The sequence below is a fragment of the Pinus tabuliformis genome, chromosome 4_2, assembly GCF_031772625.1.
Source record: "Pinus tabuliformis cultivar Carrire ecotype Pingquan chromosome 4_2, CPIR1, whole genome shotgun sequence".
Classification (NCBI taxonomy): Eukaryota; Viridiplantae; Streptophyta; class Pinopsida; order Pinales; family Pinaceae; genus Pinus; species Pinus tabuliformis.
Window position 1 is genome coordinate 163,835,991 of NC_142304.1, and position 22,637 is coordinate 163,858,627.

At 41.8% G+C, this 22,637-nt stretch overlaps 1 protein-coding gene across 2 annotated transcripts in view; it reads right to left on the reverse strand.

The window, feature by feature from the left end:
• The window catches only part of LOC149168690 (uncharacterized), a 342,439-nt gene extending 326,794 nt beyond the window's left edge, over positions 1–15,645 (reverse strand). The window contains exon 1 of one of the 2 annotated variants that reach the window (XM_089428378.1): positions 14,751–15,645. In XM_089428378.1, the coding sequence (XP_089284504.1) occupies positions 14,751–14,900 (150 nt within the window). In that variant the 5' untranslated portion in view covers positions 14,901–15,645. The remainder of the gene's footprint in view (positions 1–14,750) is intronic. The other variant, XM_089428376.1, reaches the window with a different exon arrangement.
• Between the last annotated feature and the right edge of the window lie 6,992 nt (positions 15,646–22,637).

Sequence of the window (22,637 nt, forward strand, 5' to 3'; positions counted from 1 at the left end):
ACACTACTATCCTCAACAATGACCGGATTCCAGGTTTTGATGAATTGTTGACTAGATGTACTCAAGAAGAAACAAGGATGATAGAGAGAGACATGCCTTCAAATAGGAATGATCCTACTGCATTCTCCGCTCATGCTAAAAAGAAGAACAATGCAGGTTCAAAGAAGCAATGTCAAGGAAGACCGAGATTCAAAGATGGAAAAAAGGGTAGATGCTTCATTTGTAACAGGTTTGGCCACTATGCTAGGGAGTGTCCTAATAAAAGGGATACACCTCGGGATGATGACAACAACAACAACCGCAATAATTTTTGAGGCAACAACAATCAAAGGAATCGCAGGTTCAACAACAAAGAAAAAGGAATGCTCCCTCTACTCAACATGGAAATGGTCAACCTCCCAAAAGATCAAGAAACCCCAGGTATGGTGAATCTAATGTTGTAGACTAGATAACTGGATTCGTCCTATAGGCCCCACGAATCCCGAATCCAGCGTGTCCGACGCGATTCTACCCTGATTCGTGTCCAAAAACCATGACACGACATGTCCTTTCCTGACGCGTCGAATCCGAGGTCGTGTCACAATTTTGGCAATGTGTCCTGTTTTCCAGGACTCGTTAGGCGGCAAAAGTGACCTGCATGGGTATGAAAAGGCCGCATTTGGTCATTACAGCCACGCATATTTTAATTTGGCAAGCGTTTTGGCAGTTTAATGATCAAGTCTAGGCCCTAGTATTGATATGCTATTCATGGTAATGTTAAATTCTTAAAGTAAAAGGATGAAAATGAAGATTACATTCTCCTTAATCTTCATTTTCATCCTTTTACTTAAATTTTTTACATTACCATGAAATGACTCAGGATGTTTGACAGTGGTTCCGGCCTCATTGGATTTCATATGGAGAAAGTAGAATTTTAGATTTCATTCAAAATCCAGCAGACTTATCAGTTTTTCAGGATTTTAGGATTGGGGGATTGCAATGTTTCCATTGAATTTTGTCATGTATTAGGGTAAGGAACTCGTATTTAATCAAGAGCACCAATCCCTCTATGTACCTTGATGTTAGTGACATTGGTTGTCAAACTCCTGTATCATGACCCTCCTAAAAATGTACGCATCACTCAAACAAATTCTTGACTTGACATGTTATGCTTGTTCTATCTTATGTTAATGCTTAAAGGGTGATATTAATGACAAAGATCCCTATACAGATACAGAGGTAATGACAAAAATACCTCTGGATATTAATGCTTAGAGGGTGATATTAATGACAAAGATCCTGATTTTCCAACAAGAGTAAAAAATTAGACATTTCTCGTGGTGGCAAGAGGGCCAAGCATAAGAAATAGATAATAGATTGACATGTATTTGAATTTTGTATGTACTATGCATGCTAATAGCTATAGATGAAGATCTATATTTGAAATCAATAAATTTGTATCATTAATTAAAATTTGTGTAAGAAATATCAAATTTTTAATATATATATATATATATATTAATAAAATAATATATAACGAATCCTACGTGTCCTGTTCTGGGGGTCAATGTGTCTGAATCCGACACCACGAATCTCGAATCCTGCGTGTCCCGAATCCCCGTGTCATGTGACTTAGGTTGTAGATAACAAGAAAAAAGAATTTTATCTTATATCTTCCCTCTCTACTGCCTCTCCTTCGGATACCTTGGGAAATTGGTTGATTGATAATGGTGCCTCAAGGCACTTCACTAGGTATAAGGAAGCTCTTTCAAATTTGATAGAAAAGGATACAAATTTGGAAATCATTCTTGGAGACAATGTCACCTATCCCGTGAAAGGAGTTGGGAATGTTACTCTTCAATTGAATCAAGGCAACACCATTCATCTACAAGAAGTACTATATGTACCCGATCTAAAGAAGAACCTGGTATCTATCTTGACAATGGAGGACAAAGGATTCAAGGTAGCATTCATTGATGGAAAGGTATGTGTTTGGAAAAGAAATTTCAAAGAAGCATTTACTCTTGGATTCAGGGTTGACAGCCTATATCAAGTTGGAGGAAGTCCATTGGGAGCTATGTCTTGTGACACATCTCTTCAATCTGAATTATGGCACCGAAGGTTTGCTCATCTTCATTATAAATCCCTACCCAATGCAAGGAAGATGGTGACAGGTATGCCCGAATTTAAAGTAGAACATGAAGGTGTTTGTCATGGATGTGCCGCAGGAAAACATACAAGGGGACCATCCCCTCAAGCGATAGCACAACTACCGATATTTTGCAATTGATTCATTCTGATCTATCTGGTATGTTGCCCGTGACATCTTTGGGAGGATATTTATATTATGCTATCTTTGTGGATGACTTCTCTCACAAAACTTGGATTTATTTCTTGAAGAAGAAGGACAAAGTGTTCACATGGTTCCGCTCTTTCAAAGCCTTGGTCGAAAATCAAACAGGGAAGAAGATCAAAATATTGAGGACCGATAATGGAACTGAATATGAATCAAATGATTTCAATGACTATTGTAGAGAATTTGGCATTAAGAGGGAGACTACTACCGCATATACTCCTGAGCAAAATGGAGTTGCTGAAAGAAAGAATTGTTCCATTATACAAGCCACCCAAGCTATGCCTCATGATCAAAGCCTTCTGAAGTTCATATGGGGAAAAGTTGCCAACATTGTCGTGTATGTTAAAAATAGATGCCCTCATCAAGTATTGGACTCCAAAACTCCTGAAGAAGTTTTCACCGGTAAGAAACCTGATGTTTCTCACTCTAGAATTTTTGGTAGCCCCGTGTATTTTCATGTGCCGAAAGAAAAGAGAGGCAAATTGGATGCATCTGGGAAGAAAGAACATTTGTGAGCTATAGTGAAACTTCAAAGGCTTATAGAATCTATGTGCCTGGTCAAAGAGAAGTGGAAATAAGTCATGATGTCACCTTCGATGAAGATGCTACCCTTGGGAAGATTAGGAACCTTCCTATTCCAAAGAAGGACAAAGGAGCAGATACAGGAAAGAAGGGAGAACCGCAGGATGAGCCAATGCCCAATGTTGAAGGACTGATGGATCCCATTGATCCACCTCCCCATGAGCCCTCCTCCTCAAAAAGGAGACCCTCATGGCTTAGGGACACTCTCGAATATGTCAAGAGACATATTGCACCAAGCGGGACATTTCGTGAAAGTAAGAAGCCGAATAGGTACCAAGGGTACTTAACTGCCACGAGCACCATTGTTCAAACTAAGCTTCGCACATTTGAAAAAGTTGTGAAGCACCAAGTTTGGAAGGATGCTATGAACGAAGAGTATGAGTCAATTATGAAGAATGATGTCTGGGATGTGGTCCCTATACCCAAGGACAAATCTGTTAACACCTTGAAATGGCTCTACAAGATCAAGCATGGAGCTGATAGAAGTCATGAAAAATTCAAGGCCAGGTTTGTTGCTCGAGGCTTCTCTCAAAAGGAAGGTGTGGACTCTGATGAGATATTTGCACCAGTTGCCTGATATACCACCATCCGTTCAATCATTGCCCTTGCTGCCTTGCAAGGATGGAATTTACATCAAATGGATGTCAAGACCACCTTCTTGCATGGTTCACTTAAGGAGGAAGTCTATGTAGAACAACCTGAGGGGTTCGAAGTTCTAGATCGAAAGACACATGTATGCAAGTTGAAGAAATTCCTCTATGTTTGAAGCAAGCTCCACGGGCTTGGTATGAGAGGATCGACAGTTATCTGATGAAGTTGGGTTTTACAAGAAGTGAAGTTGATCTGAACCTTTACTTCAAGGTTGAAAATAATAGACCTCTCATCTTGGTACTTTATGTGGACAATCTCTTTCTGACAGGTGCAAACCCTCTTATTTATCAATGCAAGAGGGAGTTGGCTTTCGAATTCGAAATGAAGGACCTAGGATTGATGCACTACTTCCTAGGCTTGGAGGTCTGGCAAAAGCTAGGTGAGATTTTCCTTTCCCAAGGAAAATACATTGTGAAGCTACTTGAAAGATTTGGGATGGTGGATTGTAAGTCCGTGACTACTCCGATGGAACTTAACTTCAAGAAGTTATGTAGAAGTGCTATTGGGCCCGATTTGGGAAATCCTTCTGAGTATCATCAACTCGTGGGGGCCCTGATGTTCTTTAGTGAACTCCCGTCCGAACATATGCTTTGCAATGAATATATTGAGTCAATTTATGGTTGAGCCTCATCACATATATCGGATTGCTACCAAGAATCTTTGAGATATCTCTAGGGCACAATCACCTATGGACTGAGATACATTGCTGGGAATTTATGGCTCCATGGTTATTCTAATGTTGACTGGGCTGGCAGTGTGATGGATCGTAAGAGCACATCGGGATGTTGTTTCTCACTAGGTTCTGCTTCGATATCTTAGATGAGCAGGAGGCAGAAATCCGTTGCCTTGAGCACTGTCGAGGCCGAATATATTGCTGCTAATATGGCCTCCTGTGAAGCTGTTTGGTTGAGCTCTTCAGTGAGCTGTTTGAGCATGTGTTGGATACCACCGTGATCTATTGCGACAACCAAAGTGGGATTTGTCTTTCTGAGAATCATGTGTTTCATGACCGCTCCAAGCATATTGATATCAAATACCACTTTATCCGAGATATGGTACAACAAGGAGCAATTAGGCTCCATCACATTGGGATTGATGAACAAGTCGCAAATATTCTTACGAAGCCCCTGGGGAAGGTTAAATTCTTAACCTTCTATGAATGACTTGGAGTCGTGGAAAGACCCTCTTATGAGGGTCCCGTTTGAGTTGGATACTGAGCTCTGGGAGCTCTGGGGGGCTTGGGGTACTTCTTAGAGCTATGAGCGACCATAGGGTGAGTGGTTCACCTTCTCCTAGTTGTGTGTTGTGTACAGGGTGAGTGGTTCACCTTCCCCTAGTTGTGTGCTGTGTACAAGGTGAGTGGTTCACCTTCCCCTGTGATACCCCATGATGGTTGATATATGCATAGGATGAGTGGTTCACCTTCTCCTATGGCATATGAGCAGGATGAATGGTTCACTACCTTCTGTCAATACATCCTACCCATGCAGTGCGTTACTCATGGGAAGTACCTCTCATCTGGCCAATGAGTTGGGAAATGAGGATAGGGACCATAGTACTACCGACGGATGCATCTTGTACTACCGTACTCCCTATGCTAGGATGTTTGATATTGCTCTGGGATCAATGGAAACTAACTTCGGGTCAGTGGAGAGTGGTATGAGACACTCTCGATCATTTCTTCTTCATTATTTTTTCATGGTTTAGCAGAGCAGAGCAGGGATGACAGAGACAGGACAGATTGTCAGATGGTTTGGCAAGTGGATTTCTCCCTAGTTGAGAGGGAGTGTTAAAATTGGAAAATAGGGCCAAACTCCACCTTGGACAGCTCAAATGATGGAGATGATATTTTTATTGGATTCCTCTTTCCGAGAGGTGCAGGATTGATCTAAAGACATTCTGACAAGCAGAACTGGAATTATGAATTTATTTCTCCTATGGACAAATTGTCAAGGTCGGCCAAAAGTCTAATGTAGGCTCATGAAGCCCAACAGATGTGTCTCTTCACCCTCAACGTTGTGTATAAATAGAAGAGGCATTTTCCTCATTTTGACACACCTCAACACACATATTTCTCTCTCCTCTCCTCATTGGTTCGTACAGCAAAGGAGCAGCTCTTCTTCTTCATGCGTTGACTTGGGTTGACCGAAAATTTCAGGCTGGAATTTCAGGACTGTTTTTGGGCCATCTGCAGCAGCGTTGACCAAGGGTCAAACTCACTCCTTTGACTGCGTTTTTCAGGCAAGAAATCTGATTTCCTTAGGCCGCATCTCCTGGCACAGAAATCGAGGAATTTGTTGTTGTTTGACCTACGTTGACCACAGGCCCTTTGACCGTAGAGTTGACTGTGCGTTGACAGAGTTTGACCAAATGTTTCAGGACTATTTTAGGCTAATTCAAACTGTCTTTGGAGGCCAAGTTGACTGGGTTTGACCGAGCTAATTTGGAGGAGACTTTATGCTAGTTTGACCAGCATTGACTTTCTAGTTAGGGCATCTTGTTGAGTGTTGTTTGACTAGACTATTTTACAATGATTGGGCAAGTGAATTTTGTATGATGTACTCTCTCTCTTTGTTGAACTTTTGAAGAATAATAAGAAGATTTGATCAAAGGGTTTTCCTCACATTGGGGTTTTCCCCTGGCATCTGCCAAATATTGTGTCCTCTGGTCTTGTCTTGTCTTCTGCTTATTGTTAATGTTCTATCTGCATTTACTATCAATGTTAATGTGATTGCTTATCTGGAAACTGATATTGGGCTAATAAAAAAAATTGAAGTAAATTGCTCTAAATCATAGAACATACCATTGTTATCTAAAATTAACACATCATCAAGGCCAAGGCATGATATCATTATAGTAGAAGATGCACTATCCCCTCCAAAAGGATCCCAAGTGATCATCATCATCAGCCGTCATCAAGAGAAGCGCAAAATCCATCAAGAAGGTACATTGTCGTCCTAGAGGCATCCTGTCATCTCCTTGGTACACCTTATCTCCAAGCAATATCCATGCCTAAATCATCAACATCCAAGATCCTAAGGCTAAGAGAGGGATCTCACTACTTGTGGCAAGTCAACCTCAAGGTTAATGCCCCTCCAAAAGTTCCCAACGTCCTGATCAAAGTGCCCTATGTCATCATCAGATGCAATTGGATGTCATATCTAGAGTGTTAGGGAAGCATCATATCATCCCTCAAGTGATCATGGCTACACCCAGAAGAACCATCTAGTACATAATGAATCAAGTGAGAGCAACATCATGGGTACAAGAACCATTAGAGCATCAAGGTGGACCATATTTAATGTCAAAGCCATCAAAGTACTTCACACAGGTATCATTTTCAAATGTCTTATTAGCTCATGATCATGTACATGTTACCATACTTAGGTATGGAGTGTTATCACGTGACCCCATTAAGTGCTTCCAATCCTAAGGGGAGGAACAACTCCTAGGCCAACCCTTTCAAATGATAGGTGCAAGTGATAGGTGGTATCATTTGGGGCTTACTTCATGAAAGGTGTCATAGTCTTATACTAGGTTATGTAAAACCATTGACCATGAGCACCTCTATAGAGGGAGCGCTTAGCTGCTTAAGTTACCTCACTCGACTTTGTTTTTCCAAGCCCCCCATATTTTCCTTTTTCTTCCTTTGACATGGCTTACTTAACATGCTTTATTGATTTATCATGTAATAGTGATGATATAATCCCCTTTTAATGGTAGACAATTTATCACTTTATCCAGGTTGAGTTGTTCATTGAGAGTTCCTTTTACTTTGATAGACGTGATATGCATGGATACTCTCAGGGATGAGTGGCTATATATGAGGGGGGGTTGAGCTCAAGCTATAATTGGCTTTTGATTGCTTTACATCCCTTGCCATTCTTTTTGCATTTTGACATTTGGCATATGCTTTTTCTCGTCTTACAGTTACATCAACCTCGGTGTTTCCAACCCCTTATTCTGATAGGACAAGGTATATAGGGAACCAGTACAAGCAACTAACAACAATCAATCAAAAGATGGGAGAATGAAATAAGGAGAATGACAACAAGTGTTAAAGTATGAAAATCATGGAACACAACCATAATTAAAGCCTCCTATTTGTACCCCTTCTAGTTAGTGAAAGAAAGACCCTAAGGAAAGTGTTGTAGCGGCTACAACAACCCTCCAAAATTTTGTCTTAGCCTCGTTTTGTAGCCTCCCTTCCAAACTTCATAGCAGCTTGCCTTGCTTCATCAATTTCACAAGCTTCAGTGTCTTTCTTGCACAAAGGCAACCTGTCAGTCATAGCTTGATCCATTCCCCTCACAGGCTGTTCACCCGAACTTGGTCCAGCTGCAGGCTGAGCAGCTTCCCCTTGAAAATTGTGAATTTCTGGAGGGCAACCAACCTTCCCTCCAAAAATTGCGCAATCCTCCCTGGTAGCCTGTTGGGCTCCAAGATTGCGCAATCCTGCCTGCCAACACTCCCAGCAAGATTTGCGCAAATTTCCCCAGCAAGGTTACTTAGCCCAGAATTTGCGCAAATTTAGGCGGCAGTGAGTTGCTCTGCCCAGAAATTGCGCAAATCTCCTGGGCAGTCAACCCAGCTCTCAGCCACAAATGCGTGTTTCCTTCAAGCAGTCGAACCCCCTCTTGCATGTGCAGTTGAGTTGACCGATTCCCTCCGGGATTGAGCAAAGCAGACTTGCATGCATAGGCTGTTTCTCCTAAGGCAGCATGCAAAGGCATCCCTTGTCTCAGGGATCTATGTTTAGCAGTTGGAGGTTACATACAAGGAGCCATTTAGAAACCTCCCACCAAGTGTCGCTTCCCCTAGATTTGTGGCATGCGCGTCACAACCTCGATTTTATCAAAACTCATCAACCGGATGCTACATAGCTCATTCCTCGCATCAACCTTGTAGCTCTGACATCCCACATCACATCTAGGAGCAGTCGGCACATTCAGCTCAGTTGTCTTGGGGTAAGCCCGCTTCCCATGCCTTGTGCTGCATTTTTGTCGCTTTTTGTGTTTTCGCTTGTGGGAGTATTGTTTGCTTGTTTTCTTTGAACGCTTATCGTCGTTTACATGTATACTAGCTCTGTTTCAGTTTTCGTTGCTATTTCACTGTTGTCGCATGCATGAAACTGTTTCGCACAGACATTCGCACAACTGGCGAACTGCCTCACCCACATGCATGTTGATCTATTTGTTGAATCTTTCGTTCATGTTTTGCATGCACTGTCAACCACTTCTGCTATCACTTAGTGTCGCCATGCATTTACTGTCTTAGTTGCCTTCAATTGCCCATTGGCGAATCGGGCCAACCTTGGCCCGGACTCTGCCTTCACCAGGGCTGCATCGAACAATCTGGGGAAGGAAGGCTCACCTTCCTCTCCAGATTTGCACATTTTTGCACAGGACTAGCCTCCAGGACTATTTTGCACATTTCTGGAGGACAGTGGCTGCTTGGCCCAAGAAATTGCGCAAATCTGTCCCTAGGCCAACAGTCCTTCCCAGCTGGAATTGCACATTGCGCAATCCCAGCAATCAGCAGCCAAACTGGACTGTGCATTGCGTAGTTCCAGCAGTCAGTCAGTCTCCCAACAGCCCAGACTATGCCTTGTGCAGTCTTGGCAGTTGGTCTCCCGACCTCCCGGCCAAAATTGCGCAACCTTCATGATCAGTCACACAGGTATGTTGCAAGTCAGTTCTCAAAGTTCATTTTGGTTTTCAACTGACAAATTGCTTGCCATGAGTGTTGCCATGTCCCCAAGTATTGCAGGTGCTCATCTGCCTCTCAGCAGTGCAGGTACAATGGTCTCCAAGAGAGCAGAGTCGAAGACACCGTTCAGAGCGCACTTGGAGACACAGTCGATCAAGTGTCTATGAGCTTGCATACTCACGAAGACATCAAGTTGTTCGTAGACAAGGACATAAAGCAACAGCATCACAACGAGCAACATCATGAACAGCAGTTGAAGGCAGCATACCGAATGCAGCGAATGCAAGAGGAAGGTTGTTGACAACACAGAGGTGGAACAAAGTTGCAAGGTCAAGCAGATCCACTAATAGTGAAAGCAACTTTGGAGACTCAAGCTATGAGGTGACGACGCGACATGAAAGTTGCGCAAAGACAGAGAATGGAACGAAGAAGGAGTTGCATGTGCCGAAGTAGCAACTCAAGGAAGAACATGAAACTGCATGGATAGATGAATGAGTTGCAGCAGGATCAAGAACAGCAGTGGGCGTTGTGCACTCACGGATGAAACTACGCCCGTACAAGTTAAAGATCCATCCCAGCAATTGACACGAAGCAGACATGGTGAGTAGTGTTGTTGATCGCATGCAAGGGATTCAGCAGCATGCATGTCATTGTGCGCACGCATGCAATCCAACCCATTCAGCACACTCACCAAGGCGAAGACAAGAAGCAAGTCCAACTGAAGTTGAACATGTACTTCGGCAAGTTGATGCGCATGACCACCAGCACACACTTGAAGATCAGCATGGACACTATGCATTAGTGTGTTGTTGGTTCAGCCGCACCCAAGAAGACCATGCGCATGTTAGCAAACGAGTTGGATGAAGGGGCCGAACCAATGCACCGGTTGCAATGGAGGCAAGAGTTCGCTTCAACAAGATGTCACCATGAGGTGCATGCACACCATCACGGACGACCAAGCTTGGCATCAGCTCACCACTTTCACCATCACAAGCATGTCAAAGAGTTGGTCTCATGCAGCGGACCAAGTGTCAGTGATGTCTTGCATCGCTTGCTCAAGCCATTTTGTCTCACATGAGTACATGTGCATTGTAATGTTGAGTCATGTCAAGTGTAAGTCAAGTCCCAAGAGTTGGATGTAACAATCATAGAGTAGGTGAAGAGTCATGAAGGTAGTTGAACTGTCACAAAGGGGAATGTCAAGGGTCACCCCACCCTTTGTTCTAAATAGTCCCTCATAACTCATTGTTCAAGCTTTTGGTCAACCAAGCTTCTATTAAGACTATCTTGAAGAAAGTGTGGACAGTATTGTAACGCACCTTGGCTTCTCCACTGCACGAAGCTAGTACATCTCTTTGGAGGAGCAGGCGGATGTGGTTGTAACGTTTCACTAATGGGGCTAGCAGGTTTACATGGATGTATTGTATGATTGGAACTTACACTTTTATATAATAAGAGCTAGCACATTTTCATGCATATGTTGTTATTGTAGTTGGACTGCTCTGGTTGCCTTAATGATATATGTTGTTTAACTTACGTATTTGTGTATGAACTAATTCACATGCAATTATATGAATCTTGTTGCAAATGTGTTGTATATGTTGTTAATACTGTCACCATCCGTGTCGATTGCTCTGTCGGACACCAGACAGACCTTTCACATGAACCTTGTTGTAACAACCATTGCACTCGTTCGGACTAATCCGTGAGTGTTGTATGTGTTATCTTACCTTGTATGTTGGGACTACTGCATCCGAGTGGACTGCTCCGTCGGAAGCTGTGTATGTCCTTTTGTGTTGTGTGTTCCTAGCCGAGTTGGCACCTTCACCCTTTCAACTTGGGACTCACCTTCACCCTTATCTCCCCCCTTATGTGTTAGAACCTCTCATACATCTTCTTTGACTCACTGCAGCAGTCACACCCTTGCTACTAACAGAGTTATCTTACTTGCCTCTATGCGACATCGCGGTCAAAGCATAACCTTACGACCCACTGTTGGGACTCCTACACCAAACGGCCTGAGGTCTAATTGGGACTTCCTGCTGGGGAGATCCCCTTGACATTTTGGCGGGTCCAGCACCATCAACAGAAAGCCACACTAGACTAGAGGCAAATGATAACCACCAAGGTGAAATAAGGGAACAAGTTCCCTAGGTTGGCCTATTGCGCCATAATCCCAAAAGGTGTATGAATGAATTAAGTGCTAAAATTTGTGCGATTGTGAGAATTTCACTAGTGCACTCTCCCCCCGCCCCCCCGTGTATCAGGGATCCAGTGCTCAGGAAGCAAACTCACAAGTATAGATCCAACATCCCAAACAAGCCAAATCTGAAGGCTAATTTCCAAGCAAGGTTCTGAAAAGTGTTTATTAAGGAAAGAAGAAGAAAAGTGACGAAAGTATAAAAGGTTGTGTAAACAATCAAAAAACCTGGATTTTTTTCTTTGTTTTGAGATATCTCTTACTTAAAAACTCTGATCAAACCAAGATTTCAAGAAAAGAACGGTGCAAGCATTTTGCATCTATAGGTTTTGACAGCAAATAATTGAAGGATAGTAAATAGTGCACTTCTGGGCACCTCATAGTTACTATTCATTGATTAGTACTCAATAGCTTCAAAAAGCATTTTTGGAACAAGAGGGAGTTGTTGAAATGATCGACATCCAGGATAGTATCAGCACCCTATACAATCTTTTTCTCTATTCCTTCCTTAAAGACTTCTAAGAGTAGCAGAATTTGGTATCCAAAAGAATTTATAGTCTCAAGAAATAGTAGAAAAAGTGCCACATGGCAGAAATTGAAGGGCCATTGTACATTATCCAGAAGTCTAATCGAAGCAAGAGATGAGCCATTAAAAAGTTAATTTAGGGGAGGATACCTTTGGCCTTTACTTTTTTTATTCCACCCATTCAGATTTGTTATTGGTTTGAGGTTCACATTCAGGAAAATGGGCTGTTTAAAACAAGAAGTTGCCAAAATTGAAAAGGCATAGCAAATAGCAGAAGCGTCTGTTTTCAGCAAATTTGTGTTTGTTGGAAGGCTTATCTGAAGGAGAGTGCAACCATATAGTTAGTTGTCTGTAAAAGAGTTTCCATTTTCGACAGTTTATCGTTAAATAGGGTCTTCAGGTCATTTTCAGCATATTAAGCTACTTACAAGGGTAGCTCAAAAATTGTCTAGAATGTCAAGAAGCATGGAGTGATCCACTAATAGAGAAGGGAACATTCTAAACACCAAGAAATGAAGTAGAAAGATAGTTAGAGCTGATTCCATATTTGGATGTGGCTGAAATAATAAAAGCTTGCAGGATTAATATTGCAGCTATATGGATAATAATGACTTATTGATTCAGGATCAAGAAGGCATACAAGGACTTGTACAAGCCAGACGCAAATTCCCTTATAATCCACTCAAGTGGAGATCCAGCTGGAAGGTGAATTCAATTTCAAAAGAAATTTCAAAAGTTAGAAGGAAACACATAAAGCTCCGAGGGGGTCCTTCTAACCCAAACTCAAGAAACATGTTTTGAAAAAGAATGGTATTAATTGTTTACCGTTTTTAAAAAGAACAATATCAATCGATTACAGTTGAGTTGCTAATATGGCATTAACTGATGTGAACCCTGTACCTTTATTGTTAAGTAAAAATGGATGATTATGGTGTCAAGTACCAGTATGCAATTGCAAGAATAGTATTACCTGTTTACTGTTGAGTTGCTATTTAAATGGCATTAACTATGTGGATCAAGTACCTTTAATGTGAGGGAAAACAGGATGATTATGATATCAAGCACCAGTATATGTATGATATGGCATTGGTTGATGTTGCATGTGAGCTGGCACTGCCTACATCACAGTTGATGTGATCAAAAAAATCTATGCCCATTGTTCATCCCAATAAGAAAGCAAGTCCGATCACCAACTCCGACCTCTGGAGTTATAGTGTTTGGTCGATTTGCAAGTAGTCTCACCCGTGTTCAAATCTCTGAAGGTGTCACCCATACGCCTGTAGTGTAAGAGGATACAAGCAATAAGAAAGCAAGCCCCATCACCAACTCCGGCCTCTGTAGTTTTGGTGTTTGAAATCGACTTGCAAGTATTCCCACCCGTGTTCTACTTGCTAGTCCAGCCTCCATATTCATTATGATTGTTGGAGTAATTCCCAAATCACCATCTATAAAGCAAATAGTGTTGTCAGGTATAGAATCAGTAATATCTATGGGCATGTAGCTGCACCCTCTCCGGCAAATTCTTGAAGACAGTGCTTTGATCCTTGCATAAAGGAATATCAAGGATAACGTTTTGAAAGAAATAAGGTAAAGGAATTGAGGCTGGAAGGAAAATCACCATCGATGATGCAAATATTTTTGTCAAATGTAGAACATGCAATATTCATAGACATGTACTTGCACCCCTTATGGTAAATTCTTCAAGACAGTGCTTTGATCCCTTGTGTAAAGGAATATCTCGGATAAAGTTTTGAAAGAAATATAAAGGATAAGGAATTGAGGCTGAAATTTAAATAGTTTGGCGAAAGGCCCTTGCAATGAAATGGGACAATGTAATCTCGGTGAATAACTTGGTACCAGAAAGCTATCCAACTTTTTCTGCATGCTCATACTGGCCTTGCATTTTAGAACAGCGATTAAAATGATTGATCAAGTGTAACGAAAGAAATTAGGAAGTAAGGAAAATTTAAAGGATAGAAACTTATGTTGAATGTAGAAAACTTGGGTGAATATTATCAAAATCCTTAACAAGCAGACTGAAAATATTTAATGTTTGATGGTAATTTTATAAATTTTAGTGAAATGTTAAATGTTTGGTGAGAGTTTTTATTTAAATATTCAAATTTCTAAGTAATTTTATATAGTTTTTATAAAGTTTTAGTAAATTTTATATAGTTTTTATAAAGTTTTAATGAATTTTAAGGTAAAGTATTTTTTGTTTTATAGAATTTGGGGAAACCCACATATAAATGAAAATTGAAAATTGGTAAATTGATTTTGGAAAAATATGAAAAATTAGTCACCAGGTAAAATTGAGCCCATAACTTTACTTATTTCCAAAAAATGAAATTGTATAAACCTGCAATAATTGGCAAATTTATAACTGCAACGATTGGCCAATTGTTTTAGAAAAAGTATGGAAAATTAGTCACAAGTATGGAAAATTAGTCACTCGCTAAAATTTAGTCCCTGACTTACCCACAAAAACGAAATTGGAAAAAAATAAACCTGTCACGAAAAGTTGCAGTAATTTCTTACTTTGAAAATTAGACCCAGAATTAGAATTAAAATAGTCGATGAAAATAAACAATAGCAAAATTCTTTAGAGAAGCGCGAGGAAATAAAGCTACAAAGAAATTAATAAGAGTGATCTTCGCTTCCTTGATTGACCTGCCCGTAGGGGGGCGGCCCTAGGCTTGTCACGGTCAATTTTAACCAAAAAACTTAGCAGACATGAAATTACACACCTTTACCCGATCTTTTTTATCGGAAGAAAATATTTGCAGGTTTCCCTTCAAAATCATGGCATAACGTCGCTTCCAATCCGAATTGCTCCGCACATAAATCCAACCGAGATTTTCTTTTTCCTTTCTCTTTTCAAAGATAGACTCCGCCATGGCTCCCCTGTTTATCTTAGAAAAAATAAAATTTAATACCCCCGACCCTGCCTACACACTCTCTCGTGCTCGATCACATTTCTTCACATAGCCGAATAACGCTACGGAACCAGCCTTGTTCATAATTCAACATTCACAGCATCAAATAGCAAAATTTTGGTCGTTGGGTAAGCCAACAAAATGTATATGATAAAATCGCCTGCAAATTCTTTCACGATATCGCCTATTCAGAATGGCGATCTACAAGGACAATAATTTACACAACATTAGATCCATAGTATTTGTTATAAAGGGGTTCAGAGCTGCTGCATGTTGCAGGGTTACGAAGTATGGGTATCGGCATTGGTGGGGTTTTCTACATCATCCACTCAACTGTTTTTGAATACTTGACTTTCTCGCTCATAATTCTCCTTCCTTTCTCAACACGCCTGGGCGCCCCTCCCTGTGAGGGAGTCTCAACTTTGAGAATTGCCGTCAATTTCAGAGTCGAGTTGAGTTTGACGTAATTTTAAGTAATATGCTCATTCTGCGGTAACCCTGTTAACTAAATAAAGTCGGTCATCAACATCTTCGTCCTCCATAGATAAGGTGTCTTTTGCATTGCAAATCTGAGGGGGCGTTAACCTGGTAGGTGTTGAGTTTTTCCAAATTAAAATTATTTTACCTGCATGGGTGGGGATGAAAGGGCGGACGGTGAGGTGGGACAACCCCAACCTCACCTTCGCCCTCACTCTCGGCTCTTTCACCCAACCCCACTATTATGCATCAAATTGTCAATTTCCACTCCCAACTTTGTCGTAATGTTTTTCTGGTCATTTTGATATAATATTTAAAATTATATTTAATAATAAAAAAATTCATGGGAAGTGTATGTCTTACAACTCTCATATGATTATGATGTTTTTATCTATGGAGAGACCACCCTCTATAATCACAACATATGGGATAGCTAAATTGCATGTATAGTGCATGTATTAGAATGGATGTAAAATTTATTAGGGATATAATTTCAAATTACATTTACACTCATCAATATTCACTCTTGCATTTGATCATTTTTATGGTTCGGTCTTAATGTATTTCTTAATAATAATGGTAGTGATTTTGATTTAATGGTTGTGTTATCACCCCAAGAAACTCTCCTAGGTTGTATATCAGAGAAGCTCGAGAACATTACAAACTCAACAAAATGTTGAAAAAATGGTGGATGAATGAAAAAAATGCTGCATATTCAAGCCAGATAACCACTTCTACTATGCTTAACCCCAGACATGGGTGAACACCCCTAGACTACAAGGCTTTAGACCACCAATTACTCACAGTTTAAGAAATAAGTGGACATGGAGAATACTGATCACACCAGCAGATGCACAGGACCCTGTGATGGCCAGTTGCAACCAGTAAAGAGGTCTGTAAATCTGTTTCCTAATACACAGACAGGATGACAGCTCTCTGGCATTAAAATAACAGAAACCTGCATACAAATTCAATGATACATGCTAGATCCAAACACAGAGGTGGGATGACAGCCCCTCTAATGCTAGACATCTACAGCGCATGAATAAATGCATAACAGGCATAGCCTGGAACAAAGAAGAAGAAGTGGAAAGTGAGCAATTAACAGCAAAAGAAGTTTGCATTCGCTGAAAATGAAGACCAGACGCTGCAAGTATCACAGTAGTTACAGTCTCCAGAAGTTGAAGCTTACAACAAAATAACATTCATCCACCTATTACATGTTGTCTTCTGGATATATATTGAGGTTGGTTTACAAAAGATCTCTGCTAACCTATATGTGGAAGGGTCATAACTGACCACCAACCGCATTTACAATCAAATATGGTCTTTGATACAATTTGATTGTTTTAATAGATCAATTTGACATTTACTGGTACTTTGTTGTCCTTCCTGAACAGGGGAAGTATTATTTGAATGAATTTCAATAACTGTTGCAGTCATTGAACTGCTCGAGGATCGTCCTTGGCCGTGCTGCTCTTTAAATGTGGTAGTTGCAGATTTAATGTGCAGATTGCTGGATCGCGGTCTCCTTCATCCCTTGGAAGCGTGGTAGAGGCAATGGGCGCAGGCGGCATGGAGGCAGATCCACCATTGGATATCGTGGATCAACAGCGGGAAGCATTTCGCAACAGCTATCAAGAATAAGCGGGAATCAAATGTGGACCGTTGGATTAAACAAACGGGTGGCGGAGATTAAATCTGAGGGGCTATCGGGAGCAAAAAAAAACGGAGTAACATGAGCCGTCGGATCACAGTTGGACAAATCCGATAGTCATCGCACGCGAAAGTTGCGCGGACGATAATGCGCGGGAGACGGGTACGGTGGCGGGAAGCGGTTTCCCCGCACCGCTTATGGGCTGTGGTGGTTTACGTACAGGGCGGATGCGATCCAGTACCAAGGCACTGCGTGGCAGGTGAAAACCGCCGCGCCCGCAGGTTAACGTGCGCGCAAGTCGCACGATCGGGGGGAGTGTCTACCGTCTGATCACGCGATGGACGGCTAGATGACAGGGAACGTGCGAGAGGTTTAACAAACGGTAAAAAACAGCAGAGACCGTCGGATCGTAATGCGATCGATGGTGGGGATCAAAGCGGGGAAAGGGGGGTTAAAAAGAGAGCGCGGAGTCATATGATGGGGTCACATGGCGATTTAAAATTAACGCTCAGGGCCTAAAGAATGTAGGCTTTCAAAACAAAATAGAAGTGAAACGGGGGGAAACGCATGCAGCGAGGAATTAAGAGGTTATCAGAAGCAAAACAGAGACAGAGGGGTTAAGAGGGTATGAGGAAACTTGAATGAGCAGAAGGGGAACGATTGCTGCGAGGCCCTTTCTCGGCAAAAACCAACCACCAAACCAAAAATTGACCTTTAACCGCTGAATCTTGCAGCAGAGCTAACACTGGCTCCTTCTTGGGATGAGATCCTCCCTGTGAGGTCTCAAGAACTGCAGACCAATGCCTTCATACAAAATCAGCTTAAAAAACATTTGCCTAGTATCCATTGGGCATGGAGTCAAACTAGGTCTATACTAAAACTTTAAAAGAAACTGCTTACAATCATTAAGGCCAGAGGGCCTTAAACAACATAAACATTCAAAAATTGGCCAATTGATGGGCCATCAAAATTGTCTCTCCTACTCTTGGCCCCTTCATCATAGAGCTGCAAAACATGATTTATTTGATCCTCTACTTCAAACAGTTTAGGACATTTGAGCTTAATAGGTAGATATGGATCAACTTTCATCCCCTTTATATGTGTTTTCCTGGTTGGATGTTCTTCATGGGAGCCTTTGTACACCTACTGAATAATTGTGGCTGTTGTGTACTTGTCTTTGTCATTTGTGGCCTGCACAATTAATATGAATGGTGTAACAATGTGTTCTTGTGCATGGGACACAGAGACATTGCTCCTGAATCTTTCTTTGAATAATCCTTATCCAAGGATAAGTCCCATAACTGCACATCTTCTTCCTTTGTCATCTGAACAACTGCCCTTTCAATTTGCGTGGAGGCCACCTGAGCAGGTTTCATAATATCAAGACTGAGATGATCAGTTTCAACCTTGATCATTGAATTTTGTTCTGCCTTAGTGTTTGAGGGGCAACTGTGAGGGATTTTCTTTTGAGCAGATAGAGAAACAAAAGATGATGGAGAGCTTTCCTCTCCCTTTTTAATCACTGGACTGGGGACAAAAGCAGGCTGGAACATTGGCAGATCTGCATAACCATGTGAAGATGAGCTAGCATCGAGCACAGATTCTTGGAAGACGAAGGGGTCAGCTGCAACTTGCTTCTGCTGATCAACTTGTTGTTCTGCAGTTACAACAAATTGGTAAACAATGCCTCTGGATAATGCTTTCTCATAAGCAGCTCTGGTTAGGAAAGGGGCACCTTCCAAAACATGGACCTCGTCCTCATGCTGCACCTCTTCCATGACTATATTCTGTAAAATGGGCCTTACCCCTTCATCTTCATTTGTAACTTTATTTCTTTGTAAAATCTGCAAATGCTCATTTGCTCCTCTATGTGGATTTGGAGTTGGAAGAGAAAAGGAACAATGAGCCCCTGCTTCTTCAAAACGCTGCTCAGCCTTTAATTTGGAAACTTCAGAGGCCAAAAACTCAATCATCCTAGCTAATTCATCTATCTCAGGCTCTAAGGATGATGAGGATTCACCTCCCTGACTTCTCCTCTCAGCATCACCTTCAAGTCTCTCTGCAGCAATGATGTTCAATTCTACTTCAAAGGCTGCAGTTTGCATATCAGCCAAAGAAGTGCATCTTCTTTCTCTTAACAACAGGCAGAACTGAGAATCGAAGGCATTAGCATAAGTAAGCATGGCAGAAGCAGGGGTGGGTCTTACTTCAGCTGGCATTCTGTTGTACATATGGTTGAGTCTGATGTTAAATTCAGACAGCAGCTCACCATCTTCTCTCTGAAAGTTCCCAAATTCATCATGATAAAAGAGAATATCTTTATTATTCCCCCAGTGCTTTAGGATCACATCATCTAAGGCCTCAATGTCTGCAATAGATCTAGGGGGTAATTCTCTAAACCATTTTCTAGCTTCCCCATCTAGGCTTTGGACAAAAACCCTCATCCAGACATTCTCTTCATTAATATCGAGGTTATCAGCATAACTATAAAAGGCCTCAAGGTGCTCTTCAGCTGATACTCCTTCTGCACCAATAAACTTTGGCATAAATTCTTGATAATCTCCTGTAGACATGGCATTCAAAGGGGTAGGCAAGACTAAGGGTCCATACCTAGCAGCAACAATTCTTTCTATCTTTGTAAGAGCTTGCTGGCCTGCCATGACTGAGGTGAGTGAAAGGATACTGGTAGACTGAGTGGAATGGATCAATGAAAGAATAACAGAAACAGAGGAATATGATGGACAACATGGATGCCTTTTTCTACTAAGGTCCGAAAGGGAAATGAATTACTGAGGAGCTTAATGAATCTCTGAAGGTGACATTCACTAACAAAGATACATGGAACTTTTAAGGCTTACCTGATCCTGGTGCTCCTTACTGCGATATTTTCTTCTGTTGAACGATCTTCTCAGGGTCAGGCACTGATTCAACTGATGGTTTCTAAGGATTTCTCCAAGCATGCCTCACCAGTTGCGCCAGAACTTCAATGTGGAGTCGCCAAATGATGGTCTTCCTCCAGTGGAGTCGCCATATAGATGATTACAACCAAAAACTGTGTTCAAACCTTGTCTAGCATCAAAGCTTGAAGTTGTGTCGTTTTCCCAGGGAAGCTGAGCTTCAATTCTCCTCTCCCCGGTAATGGTGCCAATTAATGTTATCACCCCAAGAAACTCTCTTAGGTTGTATATTAGAGATGCTCGAGAACATTACAAACTCAACAAAATGTTGGAAAAATGGTGGATGAATGAAAGAAATGCTGCATATTCAAGCCAGATAACCACTTCTACTATGCTTAACCCTAGACATGGGTGAACACCCCTAGACTACAAGGCTTTAGACCACCAATTACTCACAGTTTAAGGAATAAGTGGACATGGAGAATACTGATCACACCAGCAGATGCACAGGACCCTGTGATGGCCAGCTGCAACCAGTAAAGAGGTCTGTAAATCTGTTTCCTAATACACAGATAGGATGACAGCTCTCTGGCATTAAAATAACAGAAACCTGCATACAAATTCAATGATACATGCTAGATCCAAACACAGAGGTGGGATGACAGCCCCTCTAATGCTAAACATCTACAGCACATGAATAAATGCATAACAGGCACAGCCTGGAACAAAGAAGAAGAAGTGGAAAGTGAGCAATTAACAGCAAAAGAAGCTTGCATTAGCTGAAAATGAAGACCAGACGCTGCAAGTATCACAGTAGTTACAGTCTCCAGAAGTTGAAGCTTACAACAAAATAACATTCATCCACCTATTACATGTTGTCTTCTGGATATATATTGAGGTTGGTTTACAAAATATCTCTGCTAACCTATGCGTGGAAGGGTCATAACTGACCACCAACCGCATTTACAATCAGATATGGTCTTTGATACAATTTGATTGTTTTAATAGATCAATTTGACATTTACTGGTACTTTGTTGTCCTTCCTGAACAGGTGAAGTATTATTTGAATGAATTTCAATAACTGTTGCAGTCATTGAACTGCTCGAGGATCGTCCTTCTCGTCCTTGGCCGTGCTGCTCTTTGAATGCGGTAGCTGCGGATTTAATGTGTAGATTGTTGGATCGTGGTCTCCTTCATCCTTTGGAAGCGTGGCAGAGGCAGTGGGCGTAGGCGGCATGGATGTAGATCCACCATTGGATATCGTGGATCAACGACGGGAAGCATTTTGCAACAGATATTAGGAAGAAGCGGGAATCAAATGTGGGTCGTTGGATTAAACAAACGGGTGGCATAGATTAAATCAGAGGGGCTATCGGGAGCAAACAAGAATGGAGTAACGTGAGCCGTCGGATCACAGTTGGGCAGATCCGACGGTCATTGCACACGAAAGTTGAGCGGACGATAATGCGCGGGAGACGGGTACAGTGGCGGGAAGTGGTTTCCCTTCACCGCTTATGGGTTGTGGTGGTTTACGTACAGGGCGGGTGCGATCCAGTACCAAGGTGCCGCGTGGCAGGCGAAAACTGCCGCCCCCGCAGGTTAACGTGTGCGCAAGTCGCGCGATCGGGGGGGAGTGTCTACCATCCGATCGTGCAATGGACGGCCAGATGACAGGGAACGTGCGAGAGGTTTAACAAACGGTAAAAAACAGTGGAGACCGTCAGATCGTAATGCGATAGACGGTGGGGATCAAAGCGGGGAAAGGGGGGTTAAAAAGAGAGCGCAGATTCATATGATGGGGTCACATGGCGATTTAAAATTAACGCTCAGGGCCTAAAGAACGTAGGCTTTCAAAACAAAATAGAAGTGAAACGGGGGGAAATGCATGCAGCGAGGAATTAAGAGGTTATCAGAAGCAAAACAGAGACAGAGGGGTTAAGAGGGTATGAGGAAACTTGAAGGAGCAGAAGGGGAACGACTACTGCGAGGCCCTTTCTTGGCAAAAACCAACCACTAGACCGAAAATTGACCTTTAACCGCTGAAGCTTGTAGCAGAGCTAACAGGTTGGTTAACTTAAAAGTTATGCATTTTTTACCGACATCTAGTTTTATCTATTGTTTGGGTAAGTTTCCTCTATAATTCCTTGTTTCTTAACTACATTTCCCATTCCTATAGGCATCCCCCTCTAATTAAAGCAATTGGGCAACCCTCTCACTCTGTCAACCCGAGTTCACCTCTTCTAAGCTCACTTCCTCATTTTCTGAATCATTGTCTTCTTGATTATTGCTTGGCCCAACCCTCCCATCCCTTGTCTCTATGTTCTTTTGGTCGGCATTAGGTTTGGTCTCTTAGAGTCTTCGCCTTGCTAGTTATCTCCTTATTCTTCCTATCTGTAGTATGCATCTAATTCTTCTCAAGATCATCATAGACATCATGAAAGAAGGGAGCCTCCCCATTTAAGGGCTCAAGTTAATGTTTATGTATCTACTACTTGATACCAGGTGCACACATCTTGCGCTACAAGGGAGGAAATAAATGTGCAAAAGTAAGAAGTTTTGGTGGAATGGTGTTTCCATTCTAATGACGAGGTAGATGAGAATATTAGTCATTGGATACTAAATCCAGGAAAAAAACCCACTCTAGGCAGACCTGGTGTATGCAAACT